The sequence below is a fragment of the Mobula hypostoma genome, chromosome 10 (assembly GCF_963921235.1).
Source record: "Mobula hypostoma chromosome 10, sMobHyp1.1, whole genome shotgun sequence".
NCBI lineage: Eukaryota > Metazoa > Chordata > Chondrichthyes > Myliobatiformes > Myliobatidae > Mobula > Mobula hypostoma.
Genome location: NC_086106.1, coordinates 84250640 through 84266588, shown reverse-complemented (window position 1 = coordinate 84266588; position 15949 = coordinate 84250640). Strand labels below are relative to the sequence as shown.

The 15949-nt window shown below is 41.7% G+C and overlaps 1 protein-coding gene across 1 annotated transcript in view; it reads left to right on the top strand.

Moving 5' to 3' along the window:
• Window positions 1–15949, top strand: part of sash3 (SAM and SH3 domain containing 3) — a 64343-nt gene that overhangs the window by 27793 nt on the left and 20601 nt on the right. Inside the window, exons 2-5 of the mRNA XM_063060745.1 lie at window positions 6708–6803; window positions 7691–7837; window positions 11398–11539; window positions 15345–15502. Coding sequence (XP_062916815.1) covers window positions 6708–6803; window positions 7691–7837; window positions 11398–11539; window positions 15345–15502 — 543 coding nt within the window. The remainder of the gene's footprint in view (window positions 1–6707; window positions 6804–7690; window positions 7838–11397; window positions 11540–15344; window positions 15503–15949) is intronic.

Below are 15949 nucleotides of genomic sequence, written 5' to 3'. Positions count from 1 at the left end.
GAAATTCCTCCTCATATACGAGGAAATCTGCAGTTGCTGGAATTTCAAGCAACACACATAAAAGTTGCTGGTGAACGCAGCAGGCCAGACAGCATCTCTAGGAAGAGGCACTTTTGACGTTTCGGGCCAAGACCCTTCGTCAGGACTAACTGAAGGAAGAGCTAGTAAGAGATTTGAAAGTGGGAGGGGGGAGGGTGGAGATCCGAAATGATAGGAGAAGACAGGAGGGGGAGGGATGGAGCCAAGAGCTGGTGATAGGCAAAGGGGATACGAGAGGATCATGGGACAGGAGGCCTAGGGAGAAAGAAAAGGGGGAGGGGGGGAAACCCAGAGGATGGGCAAGGGGTATAGTGAAAAGGACAGAGGGAGAAAAAGGAGAGAGAGAAAAAGAATGTGTGTATATAAATAAATAACGGATGGGGTACGTATATAAATAAATAATGGATGGGGTACCTCCTCATTGCTGTTCTACAGGGATAACCTTCTATTCTAAAGCTGTACCCTCTGGTCCTAGACACTTTTGTTTAGGAAACAGCCTTTCCACATCCACTCTACCTAGGCCTTTCAATATTCAATAGGTTTTAATAAGATCACCTGTCATTCTTCTAAACTCCAGAGAGTATAGGCCCAGAGCTATCAAACATTCCTCATATGTTAACCCATGCATTCTCAGGATCCCCTCCAATACCAGCACATCCTTTCTTAGATAAGGAACCCAAAACTGCTCACAATACCCCAAGTGCAGCCTTACCAGTGCCTTTTAAAACCTCAGTATTACATCCTTGCTTTTATATTCCAGTCCTCTTGAAACATACATTGAATTTTGATTGTGGAATATAATTCCACTGAATTTGAAGGGATCATATATCAGAAGAGGAATTGAGTGCAAATAAAAGACATTTCATTCCTCAATCTGTTTCAATAATATCAAGCAGTCTGTATAGTCCAAAGTTATATAGCAGAACTCCTATGCTGAATGTGGGAAGGTCATTCATTAGACTACAGAAGAAGTTTGAAAAGGACACTCTACTCTTGTAGTGATGGATTGGGGCTGAGATAAATGACCTTCAAGAACCACAACAATCTTCATTTGCGGCAGATACAACTTCAACCAATGGAGATTTCCCCTGATTTGTTTAAAATTTAATTGCATTCATCACTCTCTTCCTCTCCCTCCCTTCCCCCACCCCCATCTATGCTGTTGATACAAACTTCCCCCAATCCCATTGCCCTTTAGTCATCGTAAACTGTTGCCTTTCTGAGTCATTTCACATTTTAAAATTCTGTTTTTCTAGTGGAATTGATTGCAGGAATCTTTATTCAGTTGTTAAAAATTGCAATGCTCAAGTAAAGTATTCTGAAAGATGAATGGATGTTTAAAATATACCTCCCCCACCTCAGCCACCACAATCATTACTTGGGCCAATTTCACCCCAATCACTGCCATTAATGACATGGCTGGTTGTATCCTGGCATCCAGTAGTTTCACTGAATAAAACTGAACTGTGTTTTCTACTTTATTAATTATAGAAATGCGATTGTATATATAAAAACATTGATTTATTTCCAGCATGCCTCTTGTGCTTATAATGGGACACAGGTGTGATCATCCATGCTGAAAGTGTTTCCATTGGGATAATGCTTAAACTCATCACTTGTGATCTATTTTCCATATGAGTTTTCTTTATCACGTTGATGAACAAACTAACTGTATAATGTGCACTTAACCACACACACAAAAAGTCCCAGGGTTAATTGGCAGGCTCATTTGGTTGACTTCGTCTGCGGAATAAATGGGGATCTCCTATTGCCATCAGCACTTCTGTGTAAGGTGGGAAGAAGTATCTAGGGTCATGATATCTACCCATGACTCCTGTCGGAAAGTACCAGGTAGGGATACTTAGTGTAAACAGGATCATGCTCACATACAAATGAAGAAGCACTGACAACAATTGCTCAATCCCATATGTGAAGAATGTCCATTTGAACAGGACAACTCAGAGATACTGAGACAAGGGGAGCTGGGTCCCAGCGAAAGCCGTGTAATGGGTAGAATGCTGGTAAAATGAAAAAGTGAAGAAAAGCTAGAATCATTTTTGAATATTTTAAAACAGAATTTGAACATGATAAGATGCAAGATGGAACTCAAGGGAAATTGCTATATATCCAAATCTTTCATTAACACACAGTTCAAGTACTAATCTTTAGGACAGGAAGTATTTAGGGGATAGATAATGTGAATGGTCACAGTAATTTACCCAGTTAGGGAAGTCTGAAACCAGAGGGCATAGGTTTAAGGTGAAAGGGGTATAGGCATTGTGTGGGCAGAAACTGCAGACTGCAGCACCAGTGGTAAAGATGAACAATGCATCATCAAGGGAGGTGGATGAATGTTTAGAGGACTGCTTTGAGTCACTGGCCTAGACAATATTCATCTTCAAATCTGAATGAATATGCCATAGTTGTCATCAACTTCATCAAGACCTGTGTAGCTGTGCCTTTGAGAACATACCAGACATACCCAAACCATAAGCCGTGGATGAGCCGGGAGATTCGTAGTCTGCCGAGGGCTTGGATCTGTGCCAGTCAAGGCCAGTGATCCATAACTATACGAGAAACCAGGTATCACCTATGGAAGGCTATTTTAAAAGCAAAAATCTATTCCAATTGAGGTTGGAGATGGAATCAGATGCACATCAACCCTGGCTGGGTTTACAGGCCATTATTTCCAACAAAGCAAAATCCAACGTCATGAATGGCCGTGATGCTTCACTCCCAGATGAGCTCAGGGCCTTTTATGCGCACTTTGAAAGGGAGAAAAAAACTACATCTGGGTAAATCCCTGGGGTAATCTAGTGACCCTGCGATCTTTGTCTCGGAGCCCCAAGTCAGAACATCTTTCAAGAGGGTGAACCCTTACATGGTTTCAAGCTCTGATAGTGTACCTGGTAGGGCTCTGAAAACCTGTGTCAACCAGCTGAGGGAGTGTTTAAGGACATCTGCAATGCCTCACTGCTACAGTCAGACCTGCTTCAAACAGGCAACAATCATACCAGCGTCCAAGAAGAGCAATGTGAGTTGCCCCAACAACTATAAGCCAGTGACACTCACATTTACTGTGATGAAGTGCTTTGAGAGATTGGTCATGGCTTGCCTATCGCCACAATAGGACTGTAGCAAATGCAATCTCACTGGCTCTCCACTCAGCCTTGGATCACCAGGACAATGGTAATACCTACCGCAGGCTGCTGTTTATTGATTACAGCTCAGCATTCAACACAAGGATGTTCTCAGTTCTAAATAAACAAGCTGCAAAGCCTGGGCCCCTATGCCTCCCTCTGCAACCGGATCTCTTCACTGGGTGACCACAGCCTGTGCGGATTGGAAATAACATCTCCTCACTGATAATCAACACTGGCGCACCGAAGGGATGTGTGATTAGCCCACTATTCTATACTCTCTACACCAAAACTGCGTCACAGCTCAAATACCATCTAAAAATTTGCCAACTACCATTGGCAGAATTTCAGATGGTGACGAGGAGGCATATAACAGCGAGGTAGCCGGTTGAGTGGTGTCACAACAACAACCTTGCACTCAGCATTGGTAAGATCAAGGATTTGATGGTGAACTTCAGAAGGGGAGGTCAAGGGAACACACAACAGTCTTTCAATGAGGGATCAGCACTGGACAGGGTGAACAGTTTCATGTTCTTGGACGTCAACATCTCTGAAGATTTATCCTTGGCCCAACATATTGATGTAATTCTGAAGAAGGCACGACAGCTGTTATATTCCATTGGAAGTTTGGGAAAACTTGATTTGTCACCAAAGATACTCACACATTTGTACAGATGCACTGTGGAGAGCATTCTAACAGGTTGCATCACTGTCTGCTATGGAGGGGCCATTGCACAGGATCAGCAAGAGCTGCAGAAAGTTGTGAATTCAGCCACTTCCATCATGGGCACCAACCTCCCCCAGCACTGAGGACACTTTCAGAAGGCTATGCCGTAAAAAGTTGAAATCCAGCATTAAAGACCTCCATCATCCAGGATATGCTCTCTTCTCATGCTACTATCAAAGAGGAGGCACAGGACCCTGAAGACACGCACTCAACATTTCAGGAACAGCTTCTTCCCCTCCGCATCAGGTATCTGAATGGACAATGAATCCATGAACACTACCTCACTACTTTTTCCTCTCCTTTTGCACTACCTATTTCATTTAATTTGTTATCTATACTTCTTGTTGTAATTTATAGTTTTTTTATTATTACTTATTGCAATGTACTGCTGCCACAAGACGACAAATTTCACAACATATGCCAGTGATATTAAACTGGATTCGGATTCTGAAGGGGGCAGATTTATTAGCGATGTGAGAGGCAATAATTTTACACAGAGAATAGTGGGAATATGAAACAAACTGGCAGAAAAAGCTGCAGAGGCAGGCGCAATTACAACCTTTAAAGTACATTTAGACAGGCTCATGGACAGAAAGGTTTCGAGCAGGGGTTCCAATCCCCGTTGCCACCCAAACAATGATTTGTGAGAGGTCTGGTTATTGAAGTGAAATAGGTATCACAACAACCTGCATAAAAGGTGCAGCACAGTAGTGTAGAGGTTAGCGCAACGCTTTACAGTACAGGCGACTCAGGTTCAATTCCCGCCGCTGCCTATAAGGAGTTTGCATGTTCTCCCCATAAATGCCTGGTTTTCCTCCCACAATCCAAAGCCGTACCAGTTGTAAATTGTTCCGTAATTAGGTTGGGATTAAACTGGGGGATTACTGGGCGGCGTGGCTCGAAGGGCCAGAAGGGCCTATTCTGTGTTGTAGCTCAATAATAAATAACTGGATTTCCCCTGACTAGGGCAATAACATTTCCTCATGATCGATCTGTAAATATACCATTTCATGACTATGTTCCTGTGCACTTCACCAGAGGATGATGAATCTATGTACAGGTCAGGTCATTGGAGGTATTTAAAGAGGAAGTGGATAAACTTTTAAAGATTAGGGAAGTGAGGAATATGGGGAACTGATGTGAAAGAGGAGTTAAGTCTTTTGACTCAGTACTGAATTCTAAAACTCAGGTAACATAATTTCTTGGTCTGTATCAGTCATCCCTCTGTATATTAGCTCAGCTTGTTTTTTACCCCCTCTCCTACTGGGTTTGTCCTTGTGCTCTGCCTTTCACAAGTCCAACTTTATTTTATCTAGGTTTGTTTGCTGATGTCCTTACCCTTTAATTTTGTTTACAGCTGATCCCCATGGTCACCCTGGTATTACCTTGTCAGTGACAGCCTCCTCCCCACAAGCTCCTGTTGTTTGAGTTTCACTTCTAAGGAAATGTTGACGTTTATTTCTTTTCCCCACAGATGATGACTGACCTGCTAAGTGTTTCCGACCTTTTCTACTTTTGTTCCCATTCCTATTTCCTTTGTGTTCTTGTATCTATGATACACAACCAGAAGTGATTTTTCTCCTTAAATTAAAAAAATCCCAAGTTGCACACTGAAGTGTAACCAGACAAAATTCCTTACTGAGACAAAGAGGGGAATGTCAAAAGTGACCATTGCAGCTTGTTCTAAGAAGTGGGGTTCAGGAAATGGCTTAAAGAAGAGGGTGAATAGGAGAGTCAGAGATAGATCAATTCCTAGATGATGATGTAAGAAGAGTAGTTCAGAATTGGAAAAGCACAAATTTCCAAGGTAATCATAAGGATGGAGAGGTTTTAAACATAAGGAGGGATAAAACAATGAAGGGATTATAAACCTAAGAATACTTGTGGTAGTAGATCTGACAACAGGAGGAGAGACTGAGGAGGCTGGGCCTCTATTCTTTAGAGTACAGAAGAAACTTACAAAATTTTAAGAGGACTCATCAGGGTTAATGCAGGGAAGATATTTCACCTGGCTGAGAAATCTAGAAATAGATCCCAGTCTTATAATGATGCATAGGCTATTTAAGATTGAAATGAGGAGTATACTTTTCATTCAAAGAGTGACAAAAATTTTGAATTCTATATGCGTGAGGATTATTGAGGCTCAATCTGTATTTGCATGACCTACTTGCATGATTTTTACAAAATAAAAAAAAAACAAAACAATATGGCCCCTGCGATTCATAATGGCATGTGAGAGTTTAAAGTGTTCACATATTTTCTATTTTAATAGCAATTTTAACATTTTTAATATATGATTTGGTCAATCCCTCCACTGAAATATAGAGAGAGATTTGTAATAAATTTTAGTATGTCATAGTTTTTTTTTAAGACCCATGATTTGAACTGTTGGATTGAGGCACTTAAAGTATTTATTTTAATTATTTATTTTATGCTCAAAAAGGGCACAATCATGGAATTAGTATTGCTAACGATAATATAGACAGCAATTCAAAGTATTGAAGGCAGTAAAATTGCTTTGTTTAGCCATTAGTTTAGTATATGTATAAATATTTACTTTATATATATTATGTAAATATATATTTCATTTTTTTTATTTTATGCTTGACAAAGGAAGATCATGGAATTAGTATTGCTAACAATCATGTCGATGACAACTCAAAACTACTGAAGTCAGGAAAGTCAATACAGAGGCATTGTACTTATATATTCAAATCAATATGAACATTCTTTCATTCTTGTATTACATGTTTATTCAATTAATATAAAATGACAATAATATTTATAATTTCTCCTGTTAGCTCTCCCTACAAAGGTCAAGCAGTTTCAAGCACTTTGATCGCTCAAAGCCTCCATCTTCACCTTTGGTTAATGAGCAGCTCAGCATAAATGAAAATGTAAGTCTGATAAGTAACTCTGTTGCAGCATAAATGAGAAAATTATATTAAAATAGAAAAGAGGTTCTTACTAAGAATTATACTATTTCTTTTATGTCACCTTATAGTCTTGCTATTATTACAATATTTTCAGTCGGTCTTACCCTCACACCAACCAACCACAAAGATCATGAAATGGGATGTAATCAGGTTGGCAATCTATTAGCTGAGTTTGCATATTTTACATGTTTCATTGAATCAATTGGATTAAGTAAACAGTATTTAAGGGAAATTACTGACTAACCAAATGATCCAGTAGGCAATTTAAAACAGGCTGGAAAGCCATTTTGGAAGGCCAGGGATGTTTTAATCACCACTCATCAATAATATCCTTCAGGCTAATTGCAACTGGGGACAATGATTGAAGGTGTAATGTCACCTATCTGGAAGTCAGGTAAAGTAGGTTTTCTGAGTGGCAAAAGAGAGAAAGGTGGCAGCCCCAGTTATTTTAATGATACCCTGGGAATGCCTCCATGTACTTGATATGTCTTTTCTAGGTGTTCACTGAGTTTCACCTAATATGCCAAAGAGGAACAGGTGATTTTATTTTCTCCCAAGTAATCTGGACAACATTTATCCCTCAAGTTCCCTGTGACCGACACTCAAATCATTATCATGCTGGTGTTTATAGGGATTTGCTGAGGTTTACCAGCACTCTTTCAACACAAGTCACAAGGCTAAACCATCCCATGAAAAACATTGTCCAATATCTTAGAAAAGGTGATAACTAATTTATAAATAAATAAACAATTTCACACCTTGGTAGAATTATTAAATAAAGTGTGTCAGTGTTATGTATTTGCCTGTTACACTCAGAATAGAAATTCAACCTGACATTTTATTTTCAGACAGAGGTGGCTGACACTATCGGAGCTAGCACAGAAGAGGCCACCAAAGCTGGAAGCAAACTAGGAAAGAAATGGCGAGCGGTTATTTCACGTACTATGAACAGGAAGACTGGCAGAATGATGGTGAAAGCTTTAGCAGAAGAGAAGGTAAAATCTCTTTCTTAATTCCATTTTGTCACCACAACACCACCTTACAGTGTTTACACTGTGAATTAGCATTAAATGAAAAATATTTCTGGAACCTCTGGGAAGGAAAAGATTTCTAAATGCACACTGGCTTGAGTTGATCAGCAAAGAAGACAATAGTTCATGTTTTAAAATAAAGTCAAATAAAAAGATCAGACATTTAATAAAATTCCTGGGGATTCCAGTTGAAAAGAGGTTGTCTATCAATTTATTTTTTTAAATAAGGGTAAAAATAATAAAGATATTAGCCATCAGAATTTCAAAACATTCACTCTGGGAAGAGAGTCTTGAATGTAGTTAATTGTTGTGAAGGCAACATGGGGAATTATGAGTCCATCTCCATGGTAGAAATTAGTTGGGGAAATGTCTCAAAAGAGATTAACAGGTTACTTTCTTTCTTGTTCCTTCTTAAAATGTGGCTAGCAGTATATTCTCTATTTAGTGGGGTGGGCTAGGAGAGGGGAAAATATCTTATGTGGAAAGGAAGACATCTAGTGTGGAATTTCCTATCATCAGAGCAGATATGATGAAGACATGGAAACGAGGTGAATAGAATGAAGTCAAAGGCTTAGATATATAGAGTAGAAGCAGGCCCAGCAGCCGACCAGGTTCATGCTAACTATCAGTTGCTCATTACGTATAGGTGTTCGATGGCTCTGGGCCTTTACTCACTGGAGTTTAGAAGAATGGGGGAATGGCAGGGGGAGGGTAGATGGTGGATCTCACTGAAACCTTTTGAATATTGAAAGACCCATCTCAGGTGGGTATGGAAAGGATGATTGAATTCAAGGGAGAATCTAGGACCAGAGGGCACATTCACAGAATAGAAGGATGTCCCTTTGTAACGGAGACAATGAGGAATTCATTTAGCCAGAAGGTGGTGAATCTGTAGAATTCATTGCCTCAGACAGCTGTAGAAGACAGGTCATTGGGTATATTTAAAGTTGATAGGTTCATGATTAGTAAAAGCATCAAAGGTTATGGGGAGAAGGCAGGAGAATGGGGTTGAAAGGGAAAGTAAATCAGTCATGATCGATTGGTGGAACGGACACAATGGGCCTATGTCTTATTACCTTATGGTCTTATTAACTCTAATCCTATTCTATTCTCTCCACATTACTATCAATTCCCCCAGAACCTATCACTCACCTGCACACTAGAGATAGTATAGAGTGTCCAAATAAAATTCTGCCCTACGTGTTTTTGTGACTTGGGAGGAGATTGCAGCATGTGGAGAAAACCCAATTTCACATAGACAGTAACAGAATTCAAGTTCAGTTTATTGTCATTCAACCATTCACATATACTGCCAAACGAAACAATGTTCCTCCAGACCAAGGTGCACAACACAGTACATATAACTTACACACATAACACAAAGTTATCTACCACAAATAAATTAACAAAATATCAGGTGCACATACGATACAAATTAAAAGGTAAACAATATAACACCACTGTCATTTCAGACATGATGAGACCTGGATGGTGGAAGCTTCAATAGTCTCATGGTCCAGAGGAAGATGCAGTTCGCTATCCTAACAGTTCTTTTCCTAATGCTGTTTTACTTCCTGCTTGATGGTAGGGGCCAAGGAGATTGTTGGATAGATGGGAGGTATCATTGACAATGCTGAAGGCTGTACATACACAGCGCTCCTGAAAAATGTCTCTGATGGGTGAAATAAAGACCCTGATTATCCTCTCAGCAGTCCTCTCATTGCTTTGTAGGGATTTGCAGTTTGATGCCTTGCAATTCCTGTGCCAGGTGGTGATGCAGCTGGTCAGGGCACTCTCAAAGGTTCTCCTGTAAAAATTGGTTAAAATGGGGGTGGGGGGAGACTTGCTCACCTCTATCTCCTCAGAAATGGAGCCTGCACCTTTCTAAAGTTCACAATCATCTTTTTAGACTCATGGTGTTGTGGTCGCACCATTCTAGCAGTCTCTCTACCCCCTCACTGTATGCTATCTCATCATCGTTGCTGTAGCCAGCCACTGTTGTGTCATTAGCAAACTTGATGATTCATTTTGATCCAGATCAAGCAGTGCATTCAGACATCAGAAACATGAACATCAGCAGACTGAGCATGTAGCCCTGGGAAGTGCTGGTGCTCAGCGTGATGGAGCTAGAGATGTTCCTGCCACCATGGACTGATGTGGCCCTTCTGGCAAGAAGTCCAGGATCCATACAGATTTCATTTCAAGTCCATATGATCCAGTTACAGAGAGAGGTGATGAGGACAGTTCGCTATCCAGCTTCTGAGGGATAGACGTACTAAATGCCGAGCTGGTCAATAAGCAGCATCCTGGGATATGAGGCACCATTTTCCAGGTGGAACAGGATGGGGAAGAGGGCAGAGGCTATGACATCATCAGTGGACCATTCTGAGTGATAAGCAAACTGGAAAAGGTCCAATGTAGCAGGAAGATGGGATTTAATGAGATCCATAACCAACCACTCAAAGCATTTCATTACTGAGGGCAGTCATTCAGCAGGTTACACTCTTTGGTTCTTGGGTGATGGTGGCTGCTTGAAGCCTGAGGGGACAGTGTTCCAGAGAGATGTTGCAGATATCTGTTAGAACCTCTGTTAACAGGGTTACACAGACCTTCTGCACCTGACCGAGTACGTTATCAGGCCCTATTGCATGACATTGATTGACCCTGGCTAGCGTCTTCCTCACATCAGCTGTGGCCAGACAAAGAGCCTATTCCTCTGGCATGGGGGGTGGTGGCGGGAAGGGGGGGCTTTCCTGGCTGGTACATAGTCACATGCATCAGACTGAGCATTACAGAATGATAAGGAATGAGGAATGAATCAGGTCATTGGGGCAATGAGACAGCAGACACACCAGCTGCACCACGTTCAGGAAGCAGGGACAAAGGAGGCAAAGTCAAAATAGTTGTGGGAATCATTGGATTTATGATGGATGTTAGTAATTAACTTAATCCCTGAGCTGGAGATAGATGTGCCAGGTCAGAGAAAGGAAGAGTCAGATATTGACCATATGAACAGGACCAAGGTGCAAATTGGCAGCAAATGGGGTCACAGTCAGGGAAAATGAATAGAGAGAAGCACCCTGAATAAGACTGGACTTACTGTATCCCATGAAGAGATGGGCATATTTGGCCCCACTTGTGGTCCCATATCTATACTCCTGACCTGGAGAAAGTGAGTGAAGGGAATTTTTACAACATAACAAATGCAGCCAGCCAAAGGAGAGATTGATAGGAAAGGCTGCTCAAGGGAAAGAATAGAGCTAAGATAGGAAGATATTCTGAAGAGCAAGAGAGGTGGAAGCAATGGTTCTCTCGGGACAATCCAACCAGCAGAACTTTTGGGACAGGTAGAACTGGGCTGTGCAAGAAATAGAAGGCTGAAGACTGTGCAAGGAAATTTTAGAAAAGATGTAAGTGACAATGACCTGTTATTAATGGTAACATCATATATCAGGATTGGCTATTAAACTGGCAGTCAAATATAAGTTGTGACTCATTAACTTATTGACAACTTCTTTCTTCAGATTGAAAGTGCAGAAGAAAGTCCCATGTCTCCAATGACACCTGATGATCTCATGTATCTCAGACTAGGGGACAGGGCATCATACTCAGCCAGTGAATCAGAAGAGTATGTCAACAGTCCACTCAGTAGACAGGCTTCAAACAGTGAGTACCACAGTAATCATAGAACACAAACTGTGAGCCACAGGAATGTGCAAAAATAACTTTTGTTTGTGTTTAGTAATGAACATGGGAATCATTCCAAAGTGTTTCTAAAATGAAGTATTGTTGTAGTTTGCATTCTAAGTACAGTGGATTTGGTTAACTGGAACACAAAGTAACCAGTATATTTGACTCAATTAAGCAGCTGCTCCAATTGGCCAAAGTTTCACAAAAAGTTAAAAAGTTATTTTAAAAAAGTCAAAACACTGTTTAACTGAGTAACAAATTAGGTACTTAACTGAAATATAGAACAAATTAGAACACTACTAGTACTACTGCAGTACCATAAAACTCTATTAGTTCCTAACAGTTATCAACAGAGGAATTCATCCAGTGACACACATCAAAGTTGCTGGTGAACGCAGCAGGCCAGGCTGCATCTCTAGGAAGAGGTACAGTCGACGTTTCAGGCTGAGACCCTTCATCAGGACTAACTGAAGGAAGAGTTAGTAAGAGATTTAAAAGTGGGAGGGGGAGGGGGAAGATCCAAAATGATAGGAGAAGACAGGAGGGGGAGGAATGGAGCCAAGAGCTAGACAGGTGATTGGCAAAGGGGATACGAGAGGAACATGGGACAGGAGGTCTGGGAAGAAAGACAAGGGTGGGGGGAACCCAGAGGATGGGCAAGGGGTATATTCAGAGGGACAGAGGGAGAAAAAGGAGAGTGAGAGAAAGAATGTGTGTATAAAAATAAATAACGGATGGGGTACGAGGCGGAGGTGGGATATTAGCGGAAGTTAGAGAAGTCCATGTTCATGCCATCAAGTTGGAGACCTAATCAGTTCCCCTCTACCACCTCTCTGCTCCGTCTAGCGGAATTAGTCCTTACTCTTAATAATTTCTCCTTTGGCTCCTCCCACTTCCTCCAAACTAAAGGTGTAGCTATGGGCACCCGTATGGGTCCTAGCTATGCCTGCCTTTTTGTTGGCTTTGTGGAACAATCTATGTTCCGTGCCTATTCTGGTATCTGTCCCCCACTTTTCCTTCGCTACATCGACGACTGCATTGGCGCTGCTTCCTGCACGCATGCTGAGCTCGTTGACTTTATTAACTTTGCCTCCAACTTTCACCCTGCCCTCAAGTTTACCTGGTCCATTTCCGACACCTCCCTCCCCTTTCTAGATCTTTCTGTCTCTATCTCTGGAGACAGCTTGTCCACTGATGTCTACTATAAGCCGACTGACTCTCACAGCTATCTGGACTATTCCTCTTCTCACCCTGTCTCTTGCAAAAACGCCATTCCCTTCTCGCAATTCCTCCGTCTCTGCCACATCTGCTCTCAGGATGAGGTTTTTCATTCTAGGACGAGGGAGATGTCCTCCTTTTTTAAAGAAAGGGGCTTCCCTTCTTCCACTATCAACTCTGCTCTCAAACGCATCTCCCCCATTTCACGCACATCTGCTCTCACTCCATCCTCCCGCCACCCCACTAGGAATAGGGTTCCCCTGGTCCTCACCTACCACCCCACCAGCCTCCGGGTCCAACATATTATTCTCCGTAACTTCCGCCACCTCCAACGGGATCCCACCACTAAGCACATACTTCCCTCCCCCCCCTCTGCTTTCCGCAGGGATCGCTCCCTACGCGACTTCTTTGTCCATTCGTCCCCCCCATCCCTCCCCACTGATCTCCCTCCTGGCACTTATCCTTGTAAGCGGAACAAGTGCTACACATGCCCTTACACTTCCTCCCTCACCACCATTCAGGGCCCCAAACATTCCTTCCAGGTGAGGCGACACTTCACCTGTGAGTCGGCTGGGATGATATACTACATCCGGTGCTCCCGATGTGGCCTTTTATATATTGGCGAGACCCGACGCGGACTGGGAGACTGCTTTGCAGAACACCTAAGCTCTGTCCGCCAGAGAAAGCAAGATCTCCCAGTGGCAACACATTTTAATTCCACATCCCATTCCCATTCTGACATGTCTATCCACGGCCTCCTCTACTGTAAAGATGAAGCCACACTCAGGTTGGAGGAACAACACCTTATATTCCGTCTGGGTAGCCTCCAACCTGATGGCATGAACATCGACTTCTCTAAATTCCGCTAATGCCCCACCTCCCCCTTGTACCCCATCTGTTATTTATTTTTATACACACATTCTTTCTCTCACTCTCCTTTTTCTCCCTCTGTCCCTCTGACTATAACCCTTGCCCATCCTCTGGGTTCCCCCCCCCCATCTTTCTTCCCGGACCTCCTGTCCCATGATCCTCTCATATCCCTTTTGCCTAAAACCTGTCCAGCTCTTGGCTCCATCCCTCCCCCTCCTGTCTTCTCCTATCATTTTGGATCTCCCCCTCCCCCTCCCACTTTCAAATCTCTTACTAACTCTTCCTTCAGTTAGTCCTGAAAAAGGGTCTCGGCCTGAAACGTCGACTGTACCTCTTCCTAAAGGTGCTGCCTGGCCTGCTGCATTCACCAGCAACTTTGATGTGTGTTGCTTGAATTTCCAGCATCTGCAGAATTCCTGTTAATTCATCCAGTGAACTTAGCCATGTTCTTTTGATTGACTGTAAATGAACAAAATCAGTGCAGACACCAAATGGAATTCATGAACTGCCTTCATGCAATGCTTTCACCGATTGCATCCTCCAAATCTTCATTTTCATTGTAACATGCAAGATGATTGTTGATATCTTCAAATTCTTCATTGTTCCTAATTTGTTGAAGTTATGAAATCATTTCATTTTCACCCCCAGCCATTTCTGGCATCACCAAGCCTCAATGCTTGAAACTGCAGTGTGCAAAACAGTTCTGAATAGTCTTGCTGCTTATTTCTCACCAACTAACAGTGACAAAAATCATTGCTTTTGAACACAAGCTGACTCTATTTAAAATTTGTTCACTTTAAGCACAGTGTAGCATCTAATGGCCACATATGCGCATGACTGACGCAAGTTAGAAACTGCTCGGCAACAGTCTCCTGTCCCAATTAAGCACCATAGTGTCCCAAATAAACTAAAGGAATCCCAGGTATTTTCTTGATTAGTTTTTGTTTCTTAAGAGTTGTCCCAAATAAGCGGCTACCTTAATTAACCAAAGGCCCAATTATTGGGAATCCACTGTATTTAATAATCTTTATTGTTTCCAATGATAAATTGAAAATCGAAGCTGTCGAATAATTACGCTAATAAGAACACCAAAAGATCAAACTATGATTACAATTTGCCATCTTCATTTATCCTTCCTGTTTCCAATGCTGTGGTTGTCTCCCTGTGACTCTAAACTGTTATAGTGGCAGAGTATTTCAGAACAATTATGCAAGTTGATTGAGAGCCTTTGGACAAGGTGAGATAAAAGGTATGGATGGAAAAGACATAAAATGGGCTGAAATGCAATTTCACCAGCTGCTTTACATAATTTGTGAAGGAGGTCGGAGCAGACAGTTTGGGATTAAGAGTACGGGATGAGGTTGGATACCAAAGAGAGTAGATTTCCTGGGGCAATGCATGTCTGAAAAGTGATGGACCACTGGTCATGACCCAGGAAGAGAAAAAAGGAAGTGTCAAGGTGTTAATGTCCAGTCTTCATAGTTTGACATTATTTCCCAGCACTATCTAATCTTTTGATCTCGCAGTAAAATAACACATGAAGGATTCAACTAAGGACAGAAAAGTGACACCAGAAAACATTAAATGATGCAACATTCACCAAAACAGTTAATGTTTGAGAGAGTTCCTTTAAATAAAAAATATTAATACCACAGGTATTGAAACTGTATTCAAGTGTATATTTCTCAACCAGGTGGAGATCCATTTACCCCGGATTCTGAAGCCAGCAGTAGAGACAGTGTCCAATTAGATAACGTTCCACCTCCATACTTTGGACCGTTCTGTGGCCGTGCCAGGGTCCACACAGATTTCACTCCAAGCCCATATGATTTTGAATCTTTGAAACTCAAGGTAAGACATTAGTTTGTAGATATAGTTTGATATTCAGGAATACATTATTCACAAAAATCATACTGCAGGAGAATACCCGTGTCCATGGTTGGTATAGATGATCAAAAGGCTCTATGCATATGAAGAAGTTGTTCAGTAACTGCTTGACTTCATACCATTTTTAACAAAAATAGTACTGAGCAAAACTGAGTTAAAGCTAAAAATAAACTGAGAAGTTCCCATTTTGCAGAATTAAGGTTATAAATAGCTAAATGTGTTCTTCAACATTGAGTATTAATGTTACATATATTACTTGCTTCACAGTCTCAGATACAAACTGTGCAATCTTTCCAATAGATTCTCACCGTAGCTCCAGCAGTTCTGGCAGATTAACAGCAAGCTCCACTGAGACCAGCAAGGTTCTGGCAAGGTGGCGCCAGTGACCAATGGCAACATCTTGCAGGCAGT